At 54.1% G+C, this 20,312-nt stretch overlaps 1 protein-coding gene across 2 annotated transcripts in view; it reads right to left on the bottom strand.

Moving 5' to 3' along the window:
• Nucleotides 1-44: 44 nt before the first annotated feature.
• Nucleotides 45-20,312, bottom strand: part of ITGB4 (integrin subunit beta 4) — a 30,541-nt gene continuing 10,273 nt past the window's right edge. For both annotated transcript variants that reach the window (XM_074889082.1, XM_074889081.1), the window contains 30 exons: nucleotides 19,954-20,030; nucleotides 19,588-19,799; nucleotides 19,197-19,300; nucleotides 18,928-19,026; nucleotides 18,125-18,251; nucleotides 17,863-17,982; nucleotides 17,251-17,357; nucleotides 16,891-16,924; nucleotides 16,239-16,427; nucleotides 15,595-15,698; nucleotides 15,110-15,168; nucleotides 14,480-14,503; nucleotides 14,166-14,314; nucleotides 13,906-14,085; nucleotides 13,187-13,335; nucleotides 12,635-12,839; nucleotides 11,531-11,691; nucleotides 10,997-11,177; nucleotides 10,649-10,786; nucleotides 9,917-10,099; nucleotides 9,675-9,806; nucleotides 8,445-8,645; nucleotides 7,353-7,526; nucleotides 6,680-6,853; nucleotides 5,579-5,728; nucleotides 4,711-4,899; nucleotides 4,278-4,433; nucleotides 3,664-3,828; nucleotides 3,116-3,232; nucleotides 45-2,547 (listed from right to left, as the gene is read on the bottom strand). In XM_074889082.1, coding sequence (XP_074745183.1) covers nucleotides 2,405-2,547; nucleotides 3,116-3,232; nucleotides 3,664-3,828; nucleotides 4,278-4,433; nucleotides 4,711-4,899; nucleotides 5,579-5,728; nucleotides 6,680-6,853; nucleotides 7,353-7,526; nucleotides 8,445-8,645; nucleotides 9,675-9,806; nucleotides 9,917-10,099; nucleotides 10,649-10,786; nucleotides 10,997-11,177; nucleotides 11,531-11,691; nucleotides 12,635-12,839; nucleotides 13,187-13,335; nucleotides 13,906-14,085; nucleotides 14,166-14,314; nucleotides 14,480-14,503; nucleotides 15,110-15,168; nucleotides 15,595-15,698; nucleotides 16,239-16,427; nucleotides 16,891-16,924; nucleotides 17,251-17,357; nucleotides 17,863-17,982; nucleotides 18,125-18,251; nucleotides 18,928-19,026; nucleotides 19,197-19,300; nucleotides 19,588-19,799; nucleotides 19,954-20,030 — 4,203 coding nt within the window. In that variant the 3' untranslated portion in view covers nucleotides 45-2,404. The remainder of the gene's footprint in view (nucleotides 2,548-3,115; nucleotides 3,233-3,663; nucleotides 3,829-4,277; nucleotides 4,434-4,710; nucleotides 4,900-5,578; nucleotides 5,729-6,679; nucleotides 6,854-7,352; nucleotides 7,527-8,444; nucleotides 8,646-9,674; nucleotides 9,807-9,916; nucleotides 10,100-10,648; nucleotides 10,787-10,996; nucleotides 11,178-11,530; nucleotides 11,692-12,634; nucleotides 12,840-13,186; nucleotides 13,336-13,905; nucleotides 14,086-14,165; nucleotides 14,315-14,479; nucleotides 14,504-15,109; nucleotides 15,169-15,594; nucleotides 15,699-16,238; nucleotides 16,428-16,890; nucleotides 16,925-17,250; nucleotides 17,358-17,862; nucleotides 17,983-18,124; nucleotides 18,252-18,927; nucleotides 19,027-19,196; nucleotides 19,301-19,587; nucleotides 19,800-19,953; nucleotides 20,031-20,312) is intronic.

The following is a 20,312-nucleotide window of genomic DNA, read 5'->3' on the forward strand; positions in this document are numbered from 1 at the left end:
ATTTTTTAATTTTTTTTTTTTTTAAAGAAAAGGGAAGAGGCAGACTGTAGAGAAAAAACATTTATTGAGTGCAACAGGAAAGGCATCTGATCAAAGAGCAACTGTCAGAGCAGGCTGCTGGATCCACCTCAGAAAGGCTGAAACAGCACCAGCCCTAATGACCAGATGAAAATTAAAAAGTGACGCTGTTCTAGTGCGAGGCATGGCCTAGGTGTGCAGCCTTGCGCGTGGGGATGGCGTGACACCCTGGAGAGCAGCAGCTGAGGGGCTGTGCTCTTCTCTTGGATAACAGGATTGTCTGGTTAAAATGCTTGCAAGTGGAGCTCCCTTTTTAGGCAGTTTTCAGCGTTTTACCCTGGACCACAAAGCACAGGGAAAGGGTCATGGAGTCCATGTGGAGGAGGAGACACATCAACTGGAGAGGAAACCCCAACCACACAGGTGTGATGGGAACTGGGAGGCAGGCAGGTTAACACCACTGGTACTTGCACAGGAGAAGTAAGTGCTTCTTGAAGGCACAGTAAAACCCACAGGGTTGGTGAAATATCTCTTCACCCAAGTTCAAAACTGACCTAGATCCAGCTGCAGTCGTGGAGACTTCTGTACACTTTAGTCACCCATATGCATCTTCGGCTCGAACATGTACAACGTGTCCCACTCACATGAACAGCCCAGAGAAGAGAGGAAGCTCTTGGTGGTGTCAGTGCTGGAAAGTCTTCTTCTGAGTCCGAAGAAAGAAAAAAAAAAACCACAACAAAAAAGCCAAGGCCCAGCGTCAGATCAAATCAGGCAGGCGATGCTGCCAGGGAGACGAGGCAGCTGCTGTTTTGGTTGGAAGCTCTAATCCAGAACAGTGGCAGCTGCTGCTTCAGGCAGGATCCTTGCTTTCGGCAGGCTCCTTGCCTGCTCCCGTGCAGCTGAAGCATGCCAGGGAAACACGCTGTTCAGCAGAACATGCAGCCCAATTGTTCTCGTTGGCAGAGGGCAGTGAGATGCCAGGCATCGTGCCCAGAGCCAGGAAATGAGGCCCAGCAAGGTCTCAGCTCAGCCCTGCACCCAGCACTGTGTGAGGACAGCTAAAGCCGAGAGCTGAAGGAGGCTCGGAGACTTGCTCAGGATGATCAGAGCCTGCTGTTCCCAGGCTTGCTCTTCCCTTGTCTTTACTGAGGGATCACAGGTCCCTTTATGGATGTTGCTGTTGGGCAAAAGGGCTTTTAAAAGATACCCAACATCTTCTGCCCAAAATCTCATGCTGTCCAGATCAGCCATGTAAGAAATCCCAGGCACTGTTCCCATCTCCAGGCATCACTGCTTGGGCCATCCCCAGCCCTCTCCTCCAGGCAGCTCCCAGCCCTCCCGCGCGTGTGCTGTGGCTGGAGGGTGCTTGGCTGGCGGATGCTGTGCAGCGAGGGGCTCCGGCTGCTTCCAGCCTTCTGCCGGGCTCTCCGGTGCTGGAGGATATAAGGCCAAAGGCAGAACCCACCAGCTCATCGACAGGCTTTCCACAGGGTTTATAGTGATCTTTGGACCAAGCCCTTAACTAATTTCTTCCAGTTATTCATGTTTCTTATTAGCCACAGTCCCAGTGTAGCCTCTGCATTCAGCTTAGATCTCATCCACCTCCATTTTTTTTATAAAATAATAAAATACATTTATATATATTTATATATATATACTACGAAAACTGTACAATATTGTATGCAAAAAAATGCATCAGAAGCCATCACGAGTAATGCTATACAAATGAGAGGCTATACTTTGCTATCGTGGTACCAAATGTTAGCAGCGAAAGATAGACACAAATAGGTGCAGTAAGAAAGCATAGGTTACCCCCAACCACTACCTTGCAGCTCTCAAAAAAACCCAAACAGAACAAAACAACTGTCTCCAGTGGACAGGCAAGTTGCCAGAGACCCTGGAGCAAAGGTGGAAACAGTGACCCTCTATAAATCAGGATGTTGCCAGCTGGGATCCTCTCAAAACTGAGGATGTAAGAATAAAACATTCTGTTCCATGTATCTGGGGAGGCTGGAGCCATCGAGTCACCCAAATTTTGGTAGGTGTATTTGGATGGATGGGCACTGAAGAATGGTATTGGAGTGAGCGGCGATTGTTCATGGAAGACATCCCTGTGGACTCTGCAGCACTGAGTCTCTGCAGAGCAGGACAGGGTGAACAAGCCCTGAAGGATGAGCACACACCTGATGACCCAACCGTGCCAGAGCTCTGAGTGCGCTGGGCTTCAAAGGAGAGGTCCAGAACTTGAAGTGCAATGGAGGGTCTCTGCCCACAGGAGGAGCTGCCCAGACACCGTAGCAGCATCTGGATGAAGCACCCTTGGAGCATTCCACAAAGCCTGGCCATCTGAACACAAATGTCCCGCTGGTGGGCAGCCTGCCCTGGCTCAGGCCTCGTAGAACTGCCTCTCCATCTGTTTGGTGAGGGTCCCACTGGACATCACGGTCCGGCTCACAAACTCTTTGGTGACCTGTTTGGTGAGGGTGCTGCTGGCGCTCTCCACTCGCTGGGTTGTCATCAGCATGCCGTCTGCAACGAGAAGCTCAGAGGTCAGGACACCGTGCTGGGTACGGGGTCACAGGGAATAGGATTGGCTCTACCTGATGATTCCTGGTAGAGGAATTCACTTCTGGAAAACCTCTCCAGATCCCGTGATTCAGTACTTTGCTATGTCAGTCAATAAGATGGATGTCCTAACTGCTCCCAAACTCTCCATGGTGCAGCGTGAACCCATGAACTCAAGTGGGACAACTACACTAATGTAATTAAAGATAGTGGTCACACTTCTCTCTTTTCCTGCTCTGAAGAGATCTAACCTTGCGGGAAGAGCTAGCATGGTCCCTAGTGATAGTCCTGGGGGACTTTGAAAACTCAGCATTCCCTCTGACTGGGCAGCACATGGGGAAACAACTGCAACTACCTTCGGGGCAGAGCAGGGACACGGTGTAGGGAAGGGTCTGGTCCTCTTTATCCATCCAGCCTGATGGACCCTCCCTCCCTGCCTTTGACACTTGAGAAAAAAGCACCCTCAGACCTTTGGACAAGCAGAGTTATCCTTTGCTTTCCAAGGGTTTCAAAGCAGACAGTGAGCCCCTACCTGTGAAGTGGGGATCCAGAGAGGAATGGCTGATGCTGGTTTTGGTGGTGTATTCGGTGGGGAAGTTGTACACTTCTTCTCTCATGTACTGCTGTCCTCCAAACTGGGAGAAAGTGCCTGGGGAGAAGGAAAAGGGACAAATCAGTCAGGAAATGACAAGGAGCTTCCAACCCCTCAACCCTGCACAGTGAGCGCCAACAGTCAGCTCAGGAGGTTTCTCAGAGCCAGGTTTAGGAGGAACTGGGAGGACTGAGAAGGTTTTACACCTGTGCAGTGTAAGAAACTGCCTCTAGGTATGTGTATAACTGGGCATAAGACAGAAGTTTCATAATAAATTAAACACTGGCAGGTTCTCACGATCCTCCCACATTCAGTGGGACTGGGACAGTGCTCACAAGGCACAGCATTGTCCTCACGGAAGACAATGTCTCCATGTCTTTCATGGAAAATGGAGTCACCACCAGAGCTGGAAAGGGACTCGAGGGGTTGTGTTCTCTGCTCTGAGAGGTTTCTTATCTTTGCACCTCCACAAAGACATGGTGCTGTACCTCCATCCTGAGATTCAATGGTGATGATGCCTTCTCTCTCTGGCCCAAAGCCTTGGGTGGTCTTGGCTTGCACTTTGAACTTATACGGGACATTCTCACTCAGGTGGGGCACAGTCAAGGTAGTTTCTGGATTGTCTCCTTCGACATAGATATTCCTGGGCTCCCCTAATCCACACAGACATATCAGTGGTGAAGACAGGCAGGAATGACAGTCCCTCCAAACACACTCCCCCCAACTCTGGCTGCTGTCTTGGCTTTCCCTAAGCTTTATACCACACACACACTGTATGATCACACCCAGTTCTACTAAGGGTTAAGACAACCCTATTTTAGTATGGTGGTGATCCTCAACAAACAACCTCCACTGGGTTTGGTTTGTAATAAGTTACAGGTCCTTCCTCTTCCCACCACATCTGTTACACCAGACCATGCAATGACACAAAGCATCAGGGTCCAGCAGCTCCCAGGCCTGAGATCAGCCTCATGTCCTCACTTTATTTGCTCTGATTAAGCAGACAACTTTGTTGCTGGTCACAGCAAAAATGCAGCTGCCTTTGGTGGAGGTATCTTGTGCTGTACACAGGGAACTGGGCTTCCACAGCCTGATACTGTACCTCCTCCATGCAGCATCTCACAGGTGACCATGTAGCCCAAGATGGACCCATTGGGCTTGCGGGGTCTTTCCCAGCTGAGCTGCAGTGAGTCAGGGCTGAGGGCAGTGAAAACCAGCGGTCCGGGAGCACTGGGTGTGCTCAGTGTGAAGGGTGAACCTGCAGTGACATGAGTGAGAGGTCAGTGTCACAGAAGGTGGCGAGGAGGAGCCTGGGAGGGATCTGCATACAGCATTTATGAAGTGAGCTGGAAGGTCTTGGCTATCTAGACAGCTAGTGGAAGGTAAGTGCATGGGGAAGAAGGTCCTCTTTCTAAATGAAAGGAAGGAAAGTAGAGCTCAGGATGTGGTAAGAGGAGAGGAAACAGCAAGGCCAGCACTGCAGACAGCAGCAGAGACATCAGTGCCACCCTTCCTCTGTTCCTCATCCACCTCACCTGGTACAGGGCTGAGCGGGCTCTGCGGGTCCACCTGGGACTCTATGGTGATGACTCCTTCCCTTTCGGGGCCCCAGCCTTCCTCACTCTGCGCCTTCACCTTGAAGATGTAGGAGTGGTTGGGCAGCAGGTCCTCTACCACCACCGAGTTCTGGCTGGGATTGGGGATGGTGAGTCGGTGCACCTCTCCTGGGATGTACATGGAAGCAGGATATCAGCACCGTGTTGCAGGCACAAAGACAGAGTTTAGGTGAAAGCCATGGCCCTATCTCAAACAAACTGCCTGGAAAAGTCATCCAGCGCCCCTCCCCAGCCACCTCCATCACACCTTGCCACCGACAACTGGTACTGCAGGATGAGATGTTCCAAAAAAGGCCTGGGACAAACAACAGCTTCTTGAAAACTCAAGGATTTTCAGCAGAGAGAATTACATTTTTACTAACACTGCCCCAAGTTTCATGTAAAAATAAGAGATTTTCATTCCAATCCTTCCAAGTTCAATGTGATAAAAACCCCTTCAACTAAGATGTTTGGGCTGGTGGAGAATAAGCCCAAGGTCTTTTGGAGGAGGGGTGACTCCACAAGCAATCCCAGGAATTGTCCCCCCCCAGTAGAAATGGGGAACGAGAGCTGTGGGGTAGCTGAGACATTTCCTCAAGGCTACACATAAAGCAGAGTTGGGACCAGTTCCTGAAACCCAGAATGGTTGAGGTTGGAAGGGACCTCTGGAGGTCATCTGGCTCAACACCTCTGCTCAAGCTGGGCCACCCAGAGGCAGTTGCCCAGGAGAAGACCCAGACCAGACTTTCCATCACCAGAAACTCCCACCACCAACTGTCTGGTGGGCACCGGCTGCCTGTTCACTGACCTCCATTGAGGAGCTGGTACTGCACGCTGTAGCCCTGCACCTCCTTCTCGCAGTGTGGTTCCTGCCAGCTCACCTTCAGGGAGGTTGGTCCCAGGGCGGAGAACACCAGGCGTGTGGGGGTGTCGGGGACGCCCAGTGGCAGCCTGGAGTCTGGGGCAAAAAAGGAACATCAGGGTGGAGATTTGGGGGCTGGGGGCTAAGCTGGCTGGGGGAGAGGAGGGAGTGGCACGCGCAAGCGTGGGATGGTCCCGATGGTCCGGGGAGAACGTGGCGAGATGTCATCTCTGCAAGCTGGTCCATCATGAGGGAGGACTGGCTGGCTCTGCACACCTACAGTGACATCCCATGGCCTTGGGTTGCCAACCTTGGGTGGGGCAAGTCAAGGTAAGCTTCATGGCCCTGTGGTAGAGAGACTGGCGCAGGGGCCTGAGTGCTGTGTGCGGCCCTCCTCGCTCAGCCTGAAGCACCCTCTCCAGTCTGCCAGAAGCTTCACAGACATCTTCAGATGTAGCTCAGTTAAGACTAGCCCTAGTCTATAACTAAAGCAGCCCAACACCTCCAGAGGCTGTTCAAGGGGATGGGGGCAGCTGGGACCAGGACTGGGTGGTCTGGCTCACCCCCAGCTCAGCCCACTGGGACAGCAAGGCTCATGGCAAGCACAGCAGCCTCCCAAGTGACACCCAGGGACTGAAGCCCCTCACTAACATGGGCTTTGGCCAAGGAGCTTGCAGAGGGACATCTCACATGGAGCACACGTTCTCCCCAAGAGTCCTCCAAAGGCCTGTGGGGTAAGACAGAACAACAAGCTTGTTAGGAATGACGAGGATGGGGACAATGAGCTGATCAGCTCGTTAGAGCACAGTGGCAGTGGTGGTGAGTGTTAATCAGCCCAGGTGGGTTGAAACACAGCTGAAGTCCCCTGTAAATGGAAAGGTGGTGTGATGGAGGCACAGGCTGGGTCAGGAGGAAGATCAGTGCAGCACACAACAAGCCATGGAGAGAGGGTTTGGGTCAAGCAGTGGATGGCAACAGCTCATGGATGGCCGGTGACTTGGCTGTTATGGGATGCACGGCTCGAGGAGACACTGGACAAAGCTGTACCTATGTACTTGCAAATCCCTGCGGACCCATCAGTCATGATTATAGAGTCCCGAAAGCCAGTGCTGGGGTAGTAACCCTTCACCTTTGCCCTGCTCCTGAAACCCACATCCCGGGGCTGTGGGACTGTCCTCCCAGCATCTTCACGGATGGGAGGGAGGAGTCTCCCCGGGTAATCTACAGAAGCAGTGCAAGAGAAAGAGAGAAAAACACCATTGGAGACTTCAGAGTGGGTTCAGCCCAGGTGCTGGCTCCCGCAGAGATGGCTTTTTAAGGCTCAGATTTGAAGAGCTTTTAACAACCTTCTGTCAGCACCAGCTGATGTACACATGTGGAGCTGAAAGGCAACCATGCTGCTAGATAGAGTAAGAAGTAGAGATGTGTTCTTCCTGGAGTGCTTTATGGTGTGAGGATAAAGATGTAGGTCCTTTTCCTGAGCACTCTGTACGTGAGGGATGAGAACCCTTTCCAAACTGGTCTGGGAGCAGGGTGGCCTTAGCAAAGCACCTACACATCAGTGGTGAGGACATGACCTTCCAGATCTCTGGTTCATAGGCCCCCTTACACAGTCCTCACCCCAACACAGTCCTCACCCCAACAGGACTTGCAGGACATGGGTCTGAAGACAGTCATGGAGGTGGAAGGGAAGGGGAGGTCCCATCACCACAATACTCACCATGCCCCATCAGCATTGTGGAGTAGTCTCTTGTCAGTGAGGAGCTCCCCATCACCCTGTGCTCTTGCTGCACATGTGGGCTCAGCTGGTGGTAGCTGGTGTTCGTTGTCCTGGTCAGTGTGCCACTGCCACTGCCAGGGAAGGAGAAGTCCACCCGACCATTCAGCAGGTGCTCTGTGAAAGAGGGCACACCGTGAGGAACATGGCTGTGGACAGGGCTGCTGCCCCAGTTTCCATGGGGAGGAAGCAGGATGCATCATGGTGCACCCTGCCTTGGCTGCATCCTGGCTTCAGCCACTCTGGAAGGTTGTGCTGGAGCACTACATCTAGAACAAGCCACAACCGCTCAACACGATGACGTGGAAACAAACAGGTAAACAAAGACTTTGCCCTACACCCAGCACCAGAGACACCCATGGTGCCCAAGGTAACTCCAGACCTCGGCCTCGCTGGGGCACTGCCTTGCGTTTCTCGCCATGTTCTCTCACATCTCTCCTTAGACGCAAGCACAGGTTTATAATTTCAGATTAAAAAAAGAAGGCAGAAGAAGGAAAACAGCCCTTTATGGAGGCAGTTTCTCCAAATCTCACTCTGGATCCCATGTCAGATGGATCTGAAAAGCAAACTCTGCTCCGTTGATCTGGTCCGTGACAAACCCCCATCCCTCCCCAGCAGGCCAGGAGAGATCAGCTACCCATGAGAGAGTGATTTCTGTTTAATAGTCCAGCAGATCTGCCCCAGAAGCTCAGGGCACTAAATTAAGGTGAGGAGCTGCCCTTGGAGACGGCACTTAGCAGGTATCATCCGAGTTTGCTCCTGCCTCGAAGGTCCAGCCTTTTGTAGAAGCAACTTGCTAGCAGGCTCCCAAGTCCATGCCGAGATGGGGGTTACCTTGACACTCTTGTGAGCAGACACACCAGGACAAGGTTTTGAAGCAGACTACAGCATGTGAACAGTGAATCACGCCAACATGAGGATGGGCACACAAGGGGAGGAAGGGGACATGTTCTGGGGCAGACCCCAGCTGCTGGCCCCTCGGCTCAGAGCAGGACGAGACAGGACACTCAGTGCCATAATGAAGCCGTCCTTCACCTGCTTGGGGCCGGGGCGTCCCGCTCCTTCTCAGGCTGCCAGTAGCCACGTCGCTGTCCTCCTCGTGGAGGAGGCCCTCGGTGTCCGAGGAGAAGCGGCTGCTGCCAGAGAGGCGGGGAATGGTTTCAGGTGGGAGCCTCCAGGTGATGCGACGAAGATCCAAGTCTTCTCCCAGCAACTGCACATATTTCCACCTGGAGCCTTTTGGGACAACGCAAGCACTGGTGTTGGCATGGTCTGCAGGGGACAGAGTGGGCTACCCACCACCTTCGTGCTGCTTGCTGGGGAGGGGAAGGGGCAGGCGCCACTGGGAATGACACCCGTTCACAGCCCGTCTCGCCAGGTGTTGGCTGATGAGTTCAGGCGGTGCAACCATCGTGTGACTGGTAGATGGAGGATAGTAGGAACATGACATGCATGGGGTTCCTTAACCTCAGGGCTGTTTTCCAGCCCTGTGTCCATCACGACAAAGGGCGAGAGTTAAAGTCCCACCACATGCCTGTCCCTGTCACGAAGAGTGTGCGACAATTGTGCTCTGCTCGGGAGAGGTTTCCTCACTCCTTGATGTGCGCTCAGGATGGTCAGACTCTTGGTGTTCCCATTACTTTGCTCTCTGAAAGGACCAAGGACTCACTCCTAGATCCTAGGCCCTGGAGAACCGACTCCAGGGAATACCCTCCAGATCCTACTGACAAGCCTCATCGTTTCATTTGATGGCTCATCTTCCCCTTGTTGTCCAGTACAAGACAAGGGAGCCAGCCTCATTCAGAGAGTGAAGTGATGGAGGAAGAGAGGCCAGTGCCTTCCCAGCACTTGGTGAGTTCCCTGCTGTTGGCTTGGCCAAGACTCTGAGAATCCAAGGGACTCAGAGGTCTGTGCCTTGCCAGTGCCTGTTTGCTGACAGTAACTCTCATGGTCCAGACAAATAGCAACAGGAAGGGAAGATGAGCAGAGAGCACCACGAAAAGCTTCTCTCCCACCCCACACTGGGATTTCTCTTTGCCTCATGGCTGAGACAAGGAGGCACTGGTGACTGGTGACATTATGACTAGCCAAGTGTTCCCATGGATGCAGCTACTGTGCTTTGGAAAGGCTGATCTCCGCCATCTCTGTGATTTGGATCTCCCCATCTCTCTGAGGAGGAAAAGAGCAGCGAAGCTCATTGCTGAAGGCTGTTGTTAAGGAAAATGAATGTTAAAAATGACCTTTGCAAAACTCAGAGCACCGTACCTGAATCATCAGAGACACTGGGACGCTTGCTGCCAGCTGGAGAGCGAAGCACATCTGCGCTATACATCAGGTAGCTGTCATAGTCCTCACCTCCCTCTGCATCAATGATGGGGACGTCAGGGATGATGGGGACTGGAGGAGAGGTGGAAAGTGCCATTAGACAAGCAGCTGGGGTGATGGGGAGCACTCCCCAGCACTGCTTCTGCCCCCCCACTCCCCACCCAGGCAGGGCGGTAACTCACTGGACATCGGGCGCTTGGGCTGCGTAGCAAGGTTGATGGTGGCTGCTCTCTCAGGTCCCCAGCCAGCACCATTTCTGGCCTTCACCATGTAGCGATAGGGCTGGGACTCCCGCAGGTTTTCTATCAGCACCATGCGCTTCTTTGGGTCTTCAACCAGCACCTTCTTCATTGGGCCAATGGGTACTGCAAATATGGGTACACCTATCACCCATGAGGTCTCGAGACACAGAGTACCCCACAGCACCCTGCTCATGGCCAACAGGCTCTCTCTGGTGTCAGGACACAGCCTGGCTCTGGGACAAGGTGCAGCAGCTATTTGAGCTGCTCACGACAGGCATGACATCGTCTTGGGGAAATTCCCAAGCTGAATGCTGAAGTCGGCCTACAGCAGAGTTCTCCTGTTGCTTGCGTGTCACCAAACAGCATCTTCCTGGCACCCTAGTCCTAGATCTAGAACTATGAACTAAGTTTCTAAGATGAAAACCAACAAAAAACACTATGGAAGTGAATGGGAGCTGAGAGTGCTCTGGGATTTGCAGGATTAAATCTTGAGTGGTGATTTTTCTGTACTCCTTCCATCAAGAAGTGACCCCTCCAGATCCAAGTTTTCACAAGAAACATGCTTGGAGCCATTCTGGTTCTGCTGCTGCTTGGGACCAGCCCAGCCTATGCAAAGTGTACTCCAGCCCTTCAGCCTGTCTGGGCTGACCCAGTCAGAAAACGGGCTCTTACCATTGTCCTCGTTGACGAGTCCGTAACTGACTTCATAAGCCGTGATCTCCCCATTGGTTTCTGCAGGCTCAGCCCAGCTCAGCTGTGTCACGGTGGAAGACACAACATTGAAAGCCAAGCGGCCAGGCTCGCTGGGGACTGGAAAGGCAAGAACAAAGGGCCCAGGTTACTGCAAGTCAGGAGTCAGCACACACAGACACCCAGAGCTCCCCGGATCATGGCTGGGTCGCAGTGGGGGCTGCTCAGTGCTTGTCCCCAAGACTGTCAGAAGCTCAGTGCTGGAGCCCCGACCCCTTGCTGGATGCACAGGCACCAATGTGGTGCGAAGCAAAGTATAGAGTCACTCACGATCCTCAAGTGTGCGGCAGTGGGTGATGTCAGAATAAGCCCCTTCACCCATGGCATTGTAGGCACAGACTTGCATCTCGTAGTCGCAGAAGGGGTAGAGGTTACTCAGTTCTGCTGCTGGTGCTTTGACATCGATGAGATGGGCATCAGACTCAGGGTCCCCTTGGATCCAGTATTTCACCTGGCAAAGCAAGAGCAAGCCATGATTCCTTCAGATCCTCACCATAATGGGTGAGAAATTCCCCATTTCTTATTAGATCTGCTCTGGGAAAGCCAGGGTGTTGTGCCATTCCTCTGAAATGGGAGGCCAGGACAGTCTGGGCATTTCATGGTAAGTGATGGAAAGGGAGATGAACCCACCAGGAATCTTTCCTGCAAATCCCACAGACGCCCAGCAGTGGTCCCTCCAGAAGAGGTGAGCTTGCTCCCTCCTTTGGGCATCTTCTCCCCATCCCTTCGGCACAAATGACTGTGTGTGTGAAACACCTGCAGGATGGGACCCACACCTTTCCCCAGGATCCACTCACCCCTTACCTTGTACCCCAGAGGTTTTCCTGGTGGAGGAAACCAGCTGAAGCGGATTTCCCTGGAGCTGAGAGCGTGAGCATTGGGATTAAGTGGAGCACTCAGGCGGCCTTTGGGGGACTGGGAGACCTGGCTCAGGCCAGTCATTGAGGGGACACCGTCCACCACCTCTGCAAACATGAAGAAGAAAGATCACATCAGTGTTAGTCCCTTGCGTGGAAGGAAAAGAAGGAAGCGTGCCTCTCTCCAGCCCCGCCCTGCCATCCTGACTGAGCCTCTCAAAGCATTTCTGAGGGGCAGATACCCATCGTAGGGAAGGGAATCTGAGGCACTTGGTGATGACATCCCCCAAAGACACACAGCAAGCTGGCATGAGAGTCGGGCTCAGACCCCCCAAGTCCTGCACCTCTTGCTGCTTCTCACAGGCTTCCCAGGTAGGAAGAAATTAAGAGACGACCTTCTTGCCTCTGAAAATATTTAGCTCTGTCTGAATGTATTTCATAATGCTTCAACATCTTGATCAGCTGCTCTGTGCAGCCATGAGAGAAGACGGAGATGGGCAAAGCCTTCAAGTCGCCCAGCCGCTTCTCCTGGAAATCCACCAAGTCCAGCTGAGAGCTCTCTGGAGCCTCTCCAGCCCCAGTGCCTGCCCCTGAAGCTGTTCTTGCTGGTCCCAGTGACAAGGAACTTTCTTGTACCCCCAGTATTCATGACCAGTACTGTGATAAATACCTTTATGTTATCGACCCACTTGATGAAAATCCTTAGAGTTTTGCTTGTCCAGCCACAGAAGCCACCAAGCACAGCTCATGGCAAGTCCCACCTCTCCTCAAGCTTTTTATTCAAATCACCAAGGAAAAGGAATGAAGAATCCGCTCTATTTATTTTTGTGAGGTAGATTATCCACCTTCTTCCCACCCACTGTCTATACCCACTAATGCCTCTAGAGGGAGGCCCAGAACTACCAGTAGGAGCTGGAGGAACCTCCTCATTGCCGCTTTTTGGTGAGGAGCAGGGCTAGAACTCTGTACACAGGCTCGGGGTGGGCTGGTCCGGTGTGGGGGTCCCACACCCCCTGCTGCCATTCCCCACTGCTTGGCTGCCAGCCCCTACCTGGGTCGGCGATGGTCACCGTGGTTTGGGGGTATCGGCCGATCTTGGCGCCATACTTGGGATGGAGGAGGTCGATGGCGAACTGCTTGAGCTGGTAGTTGTGTAGAAGGGTATCTATTTCAGTCAGCTCCAGCAAGGGGACCTGCACCTCCTTTCGGGTCTCCCCGGGCTGGAAGACCAGGTCACCCTCTGTGAAGATGTAGTCCTGGAGGAGAAGGAAGAGGTGTGTGATTATAGGCCACAGCATCCATGAGAAGGCTCTCAGAGAGCTTCACCTCCTTTTCCAGTGAATCCCCACTTGCCTCCCAGTGCCCACAGCTCAGGGGGCAGCCGGTACCCTCTGCCTCAGGTACAGGCATCCTCTCAGGTCCCCGAGGCACAGGGAGATGGAGAGGAATGTCTGCCCTTGTGCTAACCTCAAGCCTTGGGTCACCCCTCTCTCAGCTGCATCCCCTTTGAACCTGATTAACTGCTCTTCTGCAGCCCCAGGGCTGTTTCCTTCCCATCCCTCTGTGCCCACTTGTTCCTGCCTGCCAAGGCCGTCACCCTTACCCTGCCATTCTTGGCAGTGAGATCCCGGGTCCTGTAGGTGACTTGGGACTTCCCGTTGTCTATGATCTCCCGGAGGACAGGGATCTTGGCCAGCTTGTCAAAGCGACTGTGGGAATACGCTGGCTGCAAGAAGGTGATGAGGCTGCTGGCTGGAAGGGGCAGGAGAGAAGGAATGTGTAGAGCAAATACATGAAGAATGACATTACAAACACACAGGTGTCCTCCCCGAACAGAGTTCCTATCACCCGTAGGTATGAACTGTATACGAAATATTACTGCGTGGGCTGGAGACTTTACCACTCCTGACTCATGCTCCCTGCTCAAAACAACCAGATGGGAAGCAGAGGCAAACTGCTGGGGACATTCACCTGCCCCAAGCACAATCTAACAGCAAAGGGGTTTTACTTTACTCCAGCAAACTATGAACTGGAGCAGCAGAGGCGTATGATCAACCCTGGATCTGCCATGGAATTGGTAGCATTTAAAGTTGTGATGGTCAAATGTTTGGGTCTCTGTCACCAGGGATGATAACCCTTCTTTAAAAGATGCTCTAGTTTAGACCCAGGTGACTTAAGATAGGAGTCATCAAGCAAGTCTTGTGGTCTGGGGGAGCTCAGAAACACAGGCTGTGTCTTCCTTAGAAACCACATGAGTCCATCTGGACATGGACACTCAAACACAAATGCCTGTCACCTCATGCCACGGTTGCAGCCCTTCACCTTGTTCTTTGATGATGGTGATGTTGACAAGCTTGCGTCCAATCTCTGCGATGCCGGTGGGGACATCAATGGCCTCCACCTGCAACTGCTTCTCATCATCATCATCCTCCCTGATGAAGAGTGGGACACGGACGTCTACCAGTTCCACAGCCTCTTGGAACTCCACCATCCCGTGAGCATCTGGGGAAAAGGGCAGTGGTGAGGGGTGGGAAATGCCCTCCCTGACCAATCAGGAGGCAGCGCTGGGGTCTGCTCCCTACCTTGGTCTGAGGTCACAGTGTAATAACCTGGTGAAACCTTCAGGTCATTGAAAGCCTCGTGGGAAACGTGCTTTTCCATCACTTTGATGATCTCTGGCTTGGCTGAGCGAGGGGCGGTGAGCACTGTGTCCACAATGGTGTGGTCCTGCCTGTGACCGGTGGGAAGAGAAAGCTGGGTAAGAGCTGAGGCCAGGATTGCTCATCTCGCATAGCAGCTGGAGGGGCTAGTGAGTGCATGGGGCCTTCAGTCACCCCACATGTGTGTGTACAAAGTGGGAGAAGCAGCACAAAAGAGGGCTGCAAGTTCCTCTTACCTTTTCCCAGAATTGGGCTGTAACCTGGGGGAAAAAAAAGAATCCAAATCAGAGTGACTAACGCATTTGGGGAGACAAAGTTCTGCATGAATCACAGCCCTGTGCAGGTCTGAGCTGCAGCAGCTGCCCTGCGGGTGCCAACACATCCCATGGCCCCATCACAAGTTCCCTCCTGCTTGGCTGCTCCCTCCAGCCCTGGGTTTCCCAATGCAATGAGGAACATGCCCAGGGGGAGATCACATCTGGTCAGAGCTGTTGGGAAGGGATAACACTCCCTGCTCATCTCCGGCATCCCCAGATTCCTCCGTCCTGCACCAGGCACTTGTAACTTTGCACAGGGTGGAAGCTTTTGAAGTGAGCAGTTTTCCCATTGAGCATCATGTGACCAGGATTTGTCCCTGTCTGTAGGAGTCTCAGATCCAAAGGCAGATGCAGCTGAGATCACCTGTGCAGCTGGGTGGGCTCTGCTCTGCAGCCCTGGGTGGGTGAAACTTGTGCCGGGGATGTCTCACGGACCGTGCTCCCTCCCAGCATCCTGGATTTCACACCCCAGCCCTCTGGTCCACACCCTCATCAGCAGGGCCCTGGGGGAACCCTGTCCCGCAGGAGGTCTCTCCCCCAGTGACTCACCTGAACTTGGTCTGTTGGAGCTTGTGGCAGCCAGGGATGTGCTTGAAAACGTCGTTCAGCTACAAGGAGCAAGAAGGACCTTCACAACATATCGGTTGCTGAACAGGGATGTGTTCAGCGAGCAGATGCTGCTGCCAGCAAACACAAGAGCCCTCTGGCCACCCCCGGGTTCTCCCCCCTCACCCCACCCTGCCACACCAGACAGAGACCACCACGTGTTTTTTCCCCAGGACATGGCAAGAGGCTGCAAACTGAAGCCACACAGGAGCTTCAGACCACGTACCCACCCCAAAGCAAACCTGAAATCTCATCAATGTAATGCTTTGATGATTCTCAATTGTGATCTTAAAATTTCTTTTCTAAGAGAAAAAAATTGCTTCTTCCTTTCAAGAGCCATCTGGGTTCACAGGGAAGGGGCACCCCCCTTCCACAGCATCGCTGTCCCCCAGTCCCACCCCAAGCCCCCCTCACACCCAGGCTCATACATTCTCCTCCACTTCCTTGCGCAGTTGCTCGCACTCCCGGGTGTCCGGCTTCACCAGGTTCTGTGTGAAAAGCCGGGTCAGCCTCAGAGACAGCCCGTAGGGAACTGGAAAGAGAAATTCTCAAGTCAAATTCCTTCCTTCTTGGTCAGAAATAATGTAGCCAAAAGCTGGAAGCATGGGGACACGCATGATGCTCAGTATCCAGATCCTGTATCGCTAGCACCCAAACCCCATAGCACCAGCAGAGAAAACCCTCTAAGAACTGGAGGGCTAACCGGTAAGCTCTCTGCCAGATCCAGTAAAGGAAACAGTGTCCAGTGATGGCTCTGGGCTGATGAAGCAGCAAAATCAAGGCTGGGTCACTAAGCTAATGAGACTAAGACACATGCAGGGTACATTCACCATGCAGCCGGGTTGTCAGGAGGTCTCCAAGGCTCCCACCTGTCCTGCTACAGGGCTGGACACAGGAATGTGCTGCTCAGCCTCCCCCAGGATGGAAGCAGATAAAGGAACAATTCCCCTTGCAATTGGCCTTGGAGGTAACACCATGGCTGCTGGAGATGGATGCTACCACCAAGGGTTTGTGTCCTTTCTGGCACACGCAGCATCTCCTCTATGCCCTGTTCCCCAGACGTGGCACTCACTGAGATCTTTGGGGTTGGTGGCAGCGAGGGAGGTGAAGCCCTGCTTGTGAACATTGTTGTTGATCTTCCAGCGGACTGTGTCCCGGCCCTTGAGGGACCCGCTGCGGACCATGGGGGTGTCCAGGTGGTCAGAGGACATGAGGCTGTGGCGAAGCATGTAGTGGTCCTCCTTGAAGCCAACAGTGCGACCTGCAGAGCCAGGGACAGGGTCAGAGTCTGGGCAGACTGGGACAACACCAGCCAACAACTTTCCAACACCAGAGACTTTGTTCTGGGGAATCGTTAGGGCTTCCACCACACTAAGGGTGTTGGGATGTCAGGAGTGGAGTAGGGGGGAGATGGCAAGGGGTGTCCATGAGTGGGGACAGCACATCACACCAGCTAGGCACTACAAGGGGCACTGGGCAGGGGAGAGCCAGCAGCGGGATTCCCAGTAGAGCACACAAGGGTGTGGGGCAGGGAGGAGCAGAGGAGCAGCAGCTCAAGGGCTCTTTGGCTCAGGCTCTCTGCTAGGAGCTTTTCCCCAATCCACCTCCCCAGCTCATAGAGAAGGAGGAAGAGGAGGGATGCTTATCCCACCATGCCCCCTCCCAACCCAGGGAGGCAGAGAACCCCACAGGTCCCTCTCCCCCCCAGTTCGAAGGGCTGGTACCTCGTGCACAGCAGGGAAGCAGGGCCAGACAAGCCTAGAAAACAAATGGCCAAAGACACAATCACTTTGCAGCCAAAGGCAAAAACTTCCACGTCTCCAGCTGGGAGGATTCAGATCAACAGGGATGGGTGGACAAAGGATGGATGGGGCTCTGGAAGCTGATTTTAGCCATATGTCCCTTCACTGGGGGAAATCCCACAGCCACTCATGGCAGCAACAGCAGAGGTGCTGGATATCACTGGGACCCAGCCCCCGCCCATCTGGCCGTACTGAAGGCTGGATGGATTCTGGAAATTCGTCATGTTTTTGGCCTTTATCTGGTCTTCTCCCCAGGTTGGGGCAGCCGGCCAAGGCACTCACCTTGCAGCAGGCGCAGAACTTCCAGCAGAGCAGCAGCAACAGCCCCAGGAGCAGGATGAGGAAGATGAGCAGCGGGATGAGCCAGAGGAAGCTCCCCGGTGGGCACTCTGCAAGTGACAGCAATGTCACTCCTGGGCATCAGCCTCCTGCGTGGGGTGTGCAGGGAGGGAGTGGGGAGGCAGGGACAGAGGGGATAGGCTGGACCACAGCTCCGAGGGATGGAGCAGCCTAGTTAAGCTTGGGAACTTGTCTCTTGATGCTCAAAAAGTGCTGCTCAGGGAGAACCAGCCCACCTCTCTGCTCACATCCAGCCACCCCAAGAGGCTGTTCAGCACCTTGCACCAATCTCTGCCTGTGCCAGCAGTAAAAAGGCACTGATCTCTAAAGGCGCTGGTCTGTGAGGATGCTACACTCCACTCCTTGCAGTTCATGTGACAGCCAATGTCACCCACCCCTGTCACGCAGGAAGGTGGGCAGGGAGGTACTGCCTGCAGCTGACCCTGCCCAGGGGCACAGCAAAGGGACAAAGCGGGGATCAGAGGTGCTGTGAAGCAGGTCACTGCTGATCCAGACTCCAGGCTGGACATCCCCTCCTGCCAGGTCCCTGCTCACCTTTTTTCTTCTGCACATGGACGGTGGTGTTGGGGAGGACAGTGGGGTCTCCCTCCAGGGTGTAGTGGTATGTGCAATCGTCCTCCTCGTCCTGGAATGAGCAGTACTCGCTGGCCTCCTCTGCAGAGAGAGGGGACATGGTTGCAAAGTCATCAGGACCAGGAAAAGCTTGGGGAGCAGCCCCACATGCACACACACATGGGACAGGGCCCACAGGAGACACACCACACGTGTCTACACCCAGCTCCGCTTCTCCTGGTACCTTTCTTCAGCTCTTCCACCATCTGGATCTGGAGGTGGCAGGTGCTGCAGTTCCCTTTTGTGTTGCCCGTTCCCCAGGCCTGGCACTGAACGCAGTCCCGGATGCTCTCGCACACAGCCTGGAAGCCCTGGGCAGAGAGGCAAGGTGGGATGGTCAACAGACAGCCCACGGGGAGCAAGGGAGGACATCGCCTCCGAAAAGCAGAGCTGGAGGGGCAACACTGTGTCCTCACCCCGGTGCCAGGGCAAGGTCAAAAAGAGGAATCACAGAGAACAAGCAGCTAATGAGGGATTTATAAGCCCGGGAGCCCACCACAGCCAGCTCCAAAATCTCTTATACCAACAGCCTGCATTTGGGTAGCGATTAGACTTTCTCCAGGGGTTTTAGGTGGCCTTTCCAAAATACAACCAAGACAGCTTTCTCCACTCCCACTGTGGGATTAGCCCATGTTTGTCAATGGGGAAACTGAGCCACCAGACCATGAAAAGTTTTTTTCCAGTCTTGAGGCAAATCAGAACAAATCAGGAGCCGAGCCTCAAACCTCTGCCCTTCACCAGCGTGCAGATAAAACACAGACAGTTGCTGCTGGTGAACTGGAGGTCAAAGAAAGCCCACAGCTACAAAGCAGCTCCCATACCAGACCCTTCCTGGCCACTGAAGGCAGGACTGGCAAGATTAACCCCTGCTCAGGATTTTGCTCCTGACCAAGATGTGTCTTTATCTCTGCTTTGCTTTCTTTCCCTGGAGGCTCTGCGTGGGAGGGAGAAGTGATAAACCCAGAGGGACCCCAGGCTGAGCCTCACCAGGGAGTAGCTGATTTCGCAGGTGGAGCTGGTGTACAACGAAGCCTTGTCACAGATGCATCTGCCGCATTCGCATCTCCCATGGTTATTGCAAATGCCCTGGGAGGGAAGAGATGACAATCGGCATCTGAGGGCAACCGTAGACACGCAGCAGCGCTGGGAGTCAGCAAAGTGCCAGCTCCCAGTGGCCCTGAGCTTCGGGAATCAGGGACAATTGCTACAGCCCTGCCTGGTCTGGTCGTCCCTCACGCAGGCAGGGCAGGACCTACCCCTTGGCTGTCGATGCAGGTGTCATTGCTCGTGGGACATTCGCAGCCCGGACCCTCCCAGCCGCTCTCGCACACACACGCGCCCTTGGAGCAGCGACCGCGATCTGTGACGCAAAAAGAGGAATTACCCAGGGCCCAGTGCTGTGCCACTCCCCTGGCACTGTCTGTGGCTCTCCTGCTTCCTTTGGGGTGCAAAGGGACTGCAAACAGACTCCATGGCATCCTCCCTGCACGCTTGCAAGCACAGAGTCCCCACAGCCAATTGCTGGTCATTCAACCCCCCATGCCAGTGCCACCAGCCCAGGGACACCCTGTCCGTGCCACCAGGACAGAGCAGAGCACTGCACGTCCCATAGCTGGGGGATGCTGGGGCTGGCCGGGCTGCTCTCACCATTGCAGAGGAAGCCGGAGGTGCGCGGGCACTGCAGGATGTCGTACTGGCAGAACGCCCCATCGAAGCGCTGTGTCAGCTCCTCGGAGTAGCACTGGCACTTCCCACACAGGCACTCGCCCCGGCCCGAGCACGGCTCCACATCCCCGGGGCGGATGCAGGCTTCATTGTTGGGGGACGACGCTGGGGAGCAGTCACACGTGTCCCCTCGCCTGGTGGGAAGGAGATGGTGCTGAGAGAGGCAGGAGCAGAGCACAGGACAGAAGGGTCCTGGGCAGGATGCCCAGGGCACAGGCGTGTGTCACTGTGGGTCCCCAGACCCAGCAGGAACCCTGGAAGGGGTATGGAGCTGGACAAAGTCCTTACCAGCCTTGGTGGCAGATGCACTGTCCGCAAACAAAGTCCCCATGGAAGCTGCACTTAGGCGAGTTAAACTGTTGTTGCTGTAAGAGAAGAGAGAAGAGGCGTTGCCAAATGGGCTCAGCTGCCTCCAAGACTATTTCAGGCATCAGAAAGGCAGAACTAGGGGCAAAATTTTGCCCACAAGACCAAGCTCTGCCACGGAACAACATGCCCAGCTTGGTACAGGCAGTGATGAAGATCTCCTTGGCCAGGCTGAGCCTCCACTGAGCAACAGTGAAAGGTCAAGCAGGACCCACACATGCCAGCCCACACGTTCCCACCCCAGGCTGGCCAGGAGGAGGAGATCTCTCTGCAGCACGCAC

The sequence above is a fragment of the Strix uralensis genome, chromosome 19, assembly GCF_047716275.1.
Source record: "Strix uralensis isolate ZFMK-TIS-50842 chromosome 19, bStrUra1, whole genome shotgun sequence".
In the NCBI taxonomy this organism is placed as follows: Eukaryota; Metazoa; Chordata; class Aves; order Strigiformes; family Strigidae; genus Strix; species Strix uralensis.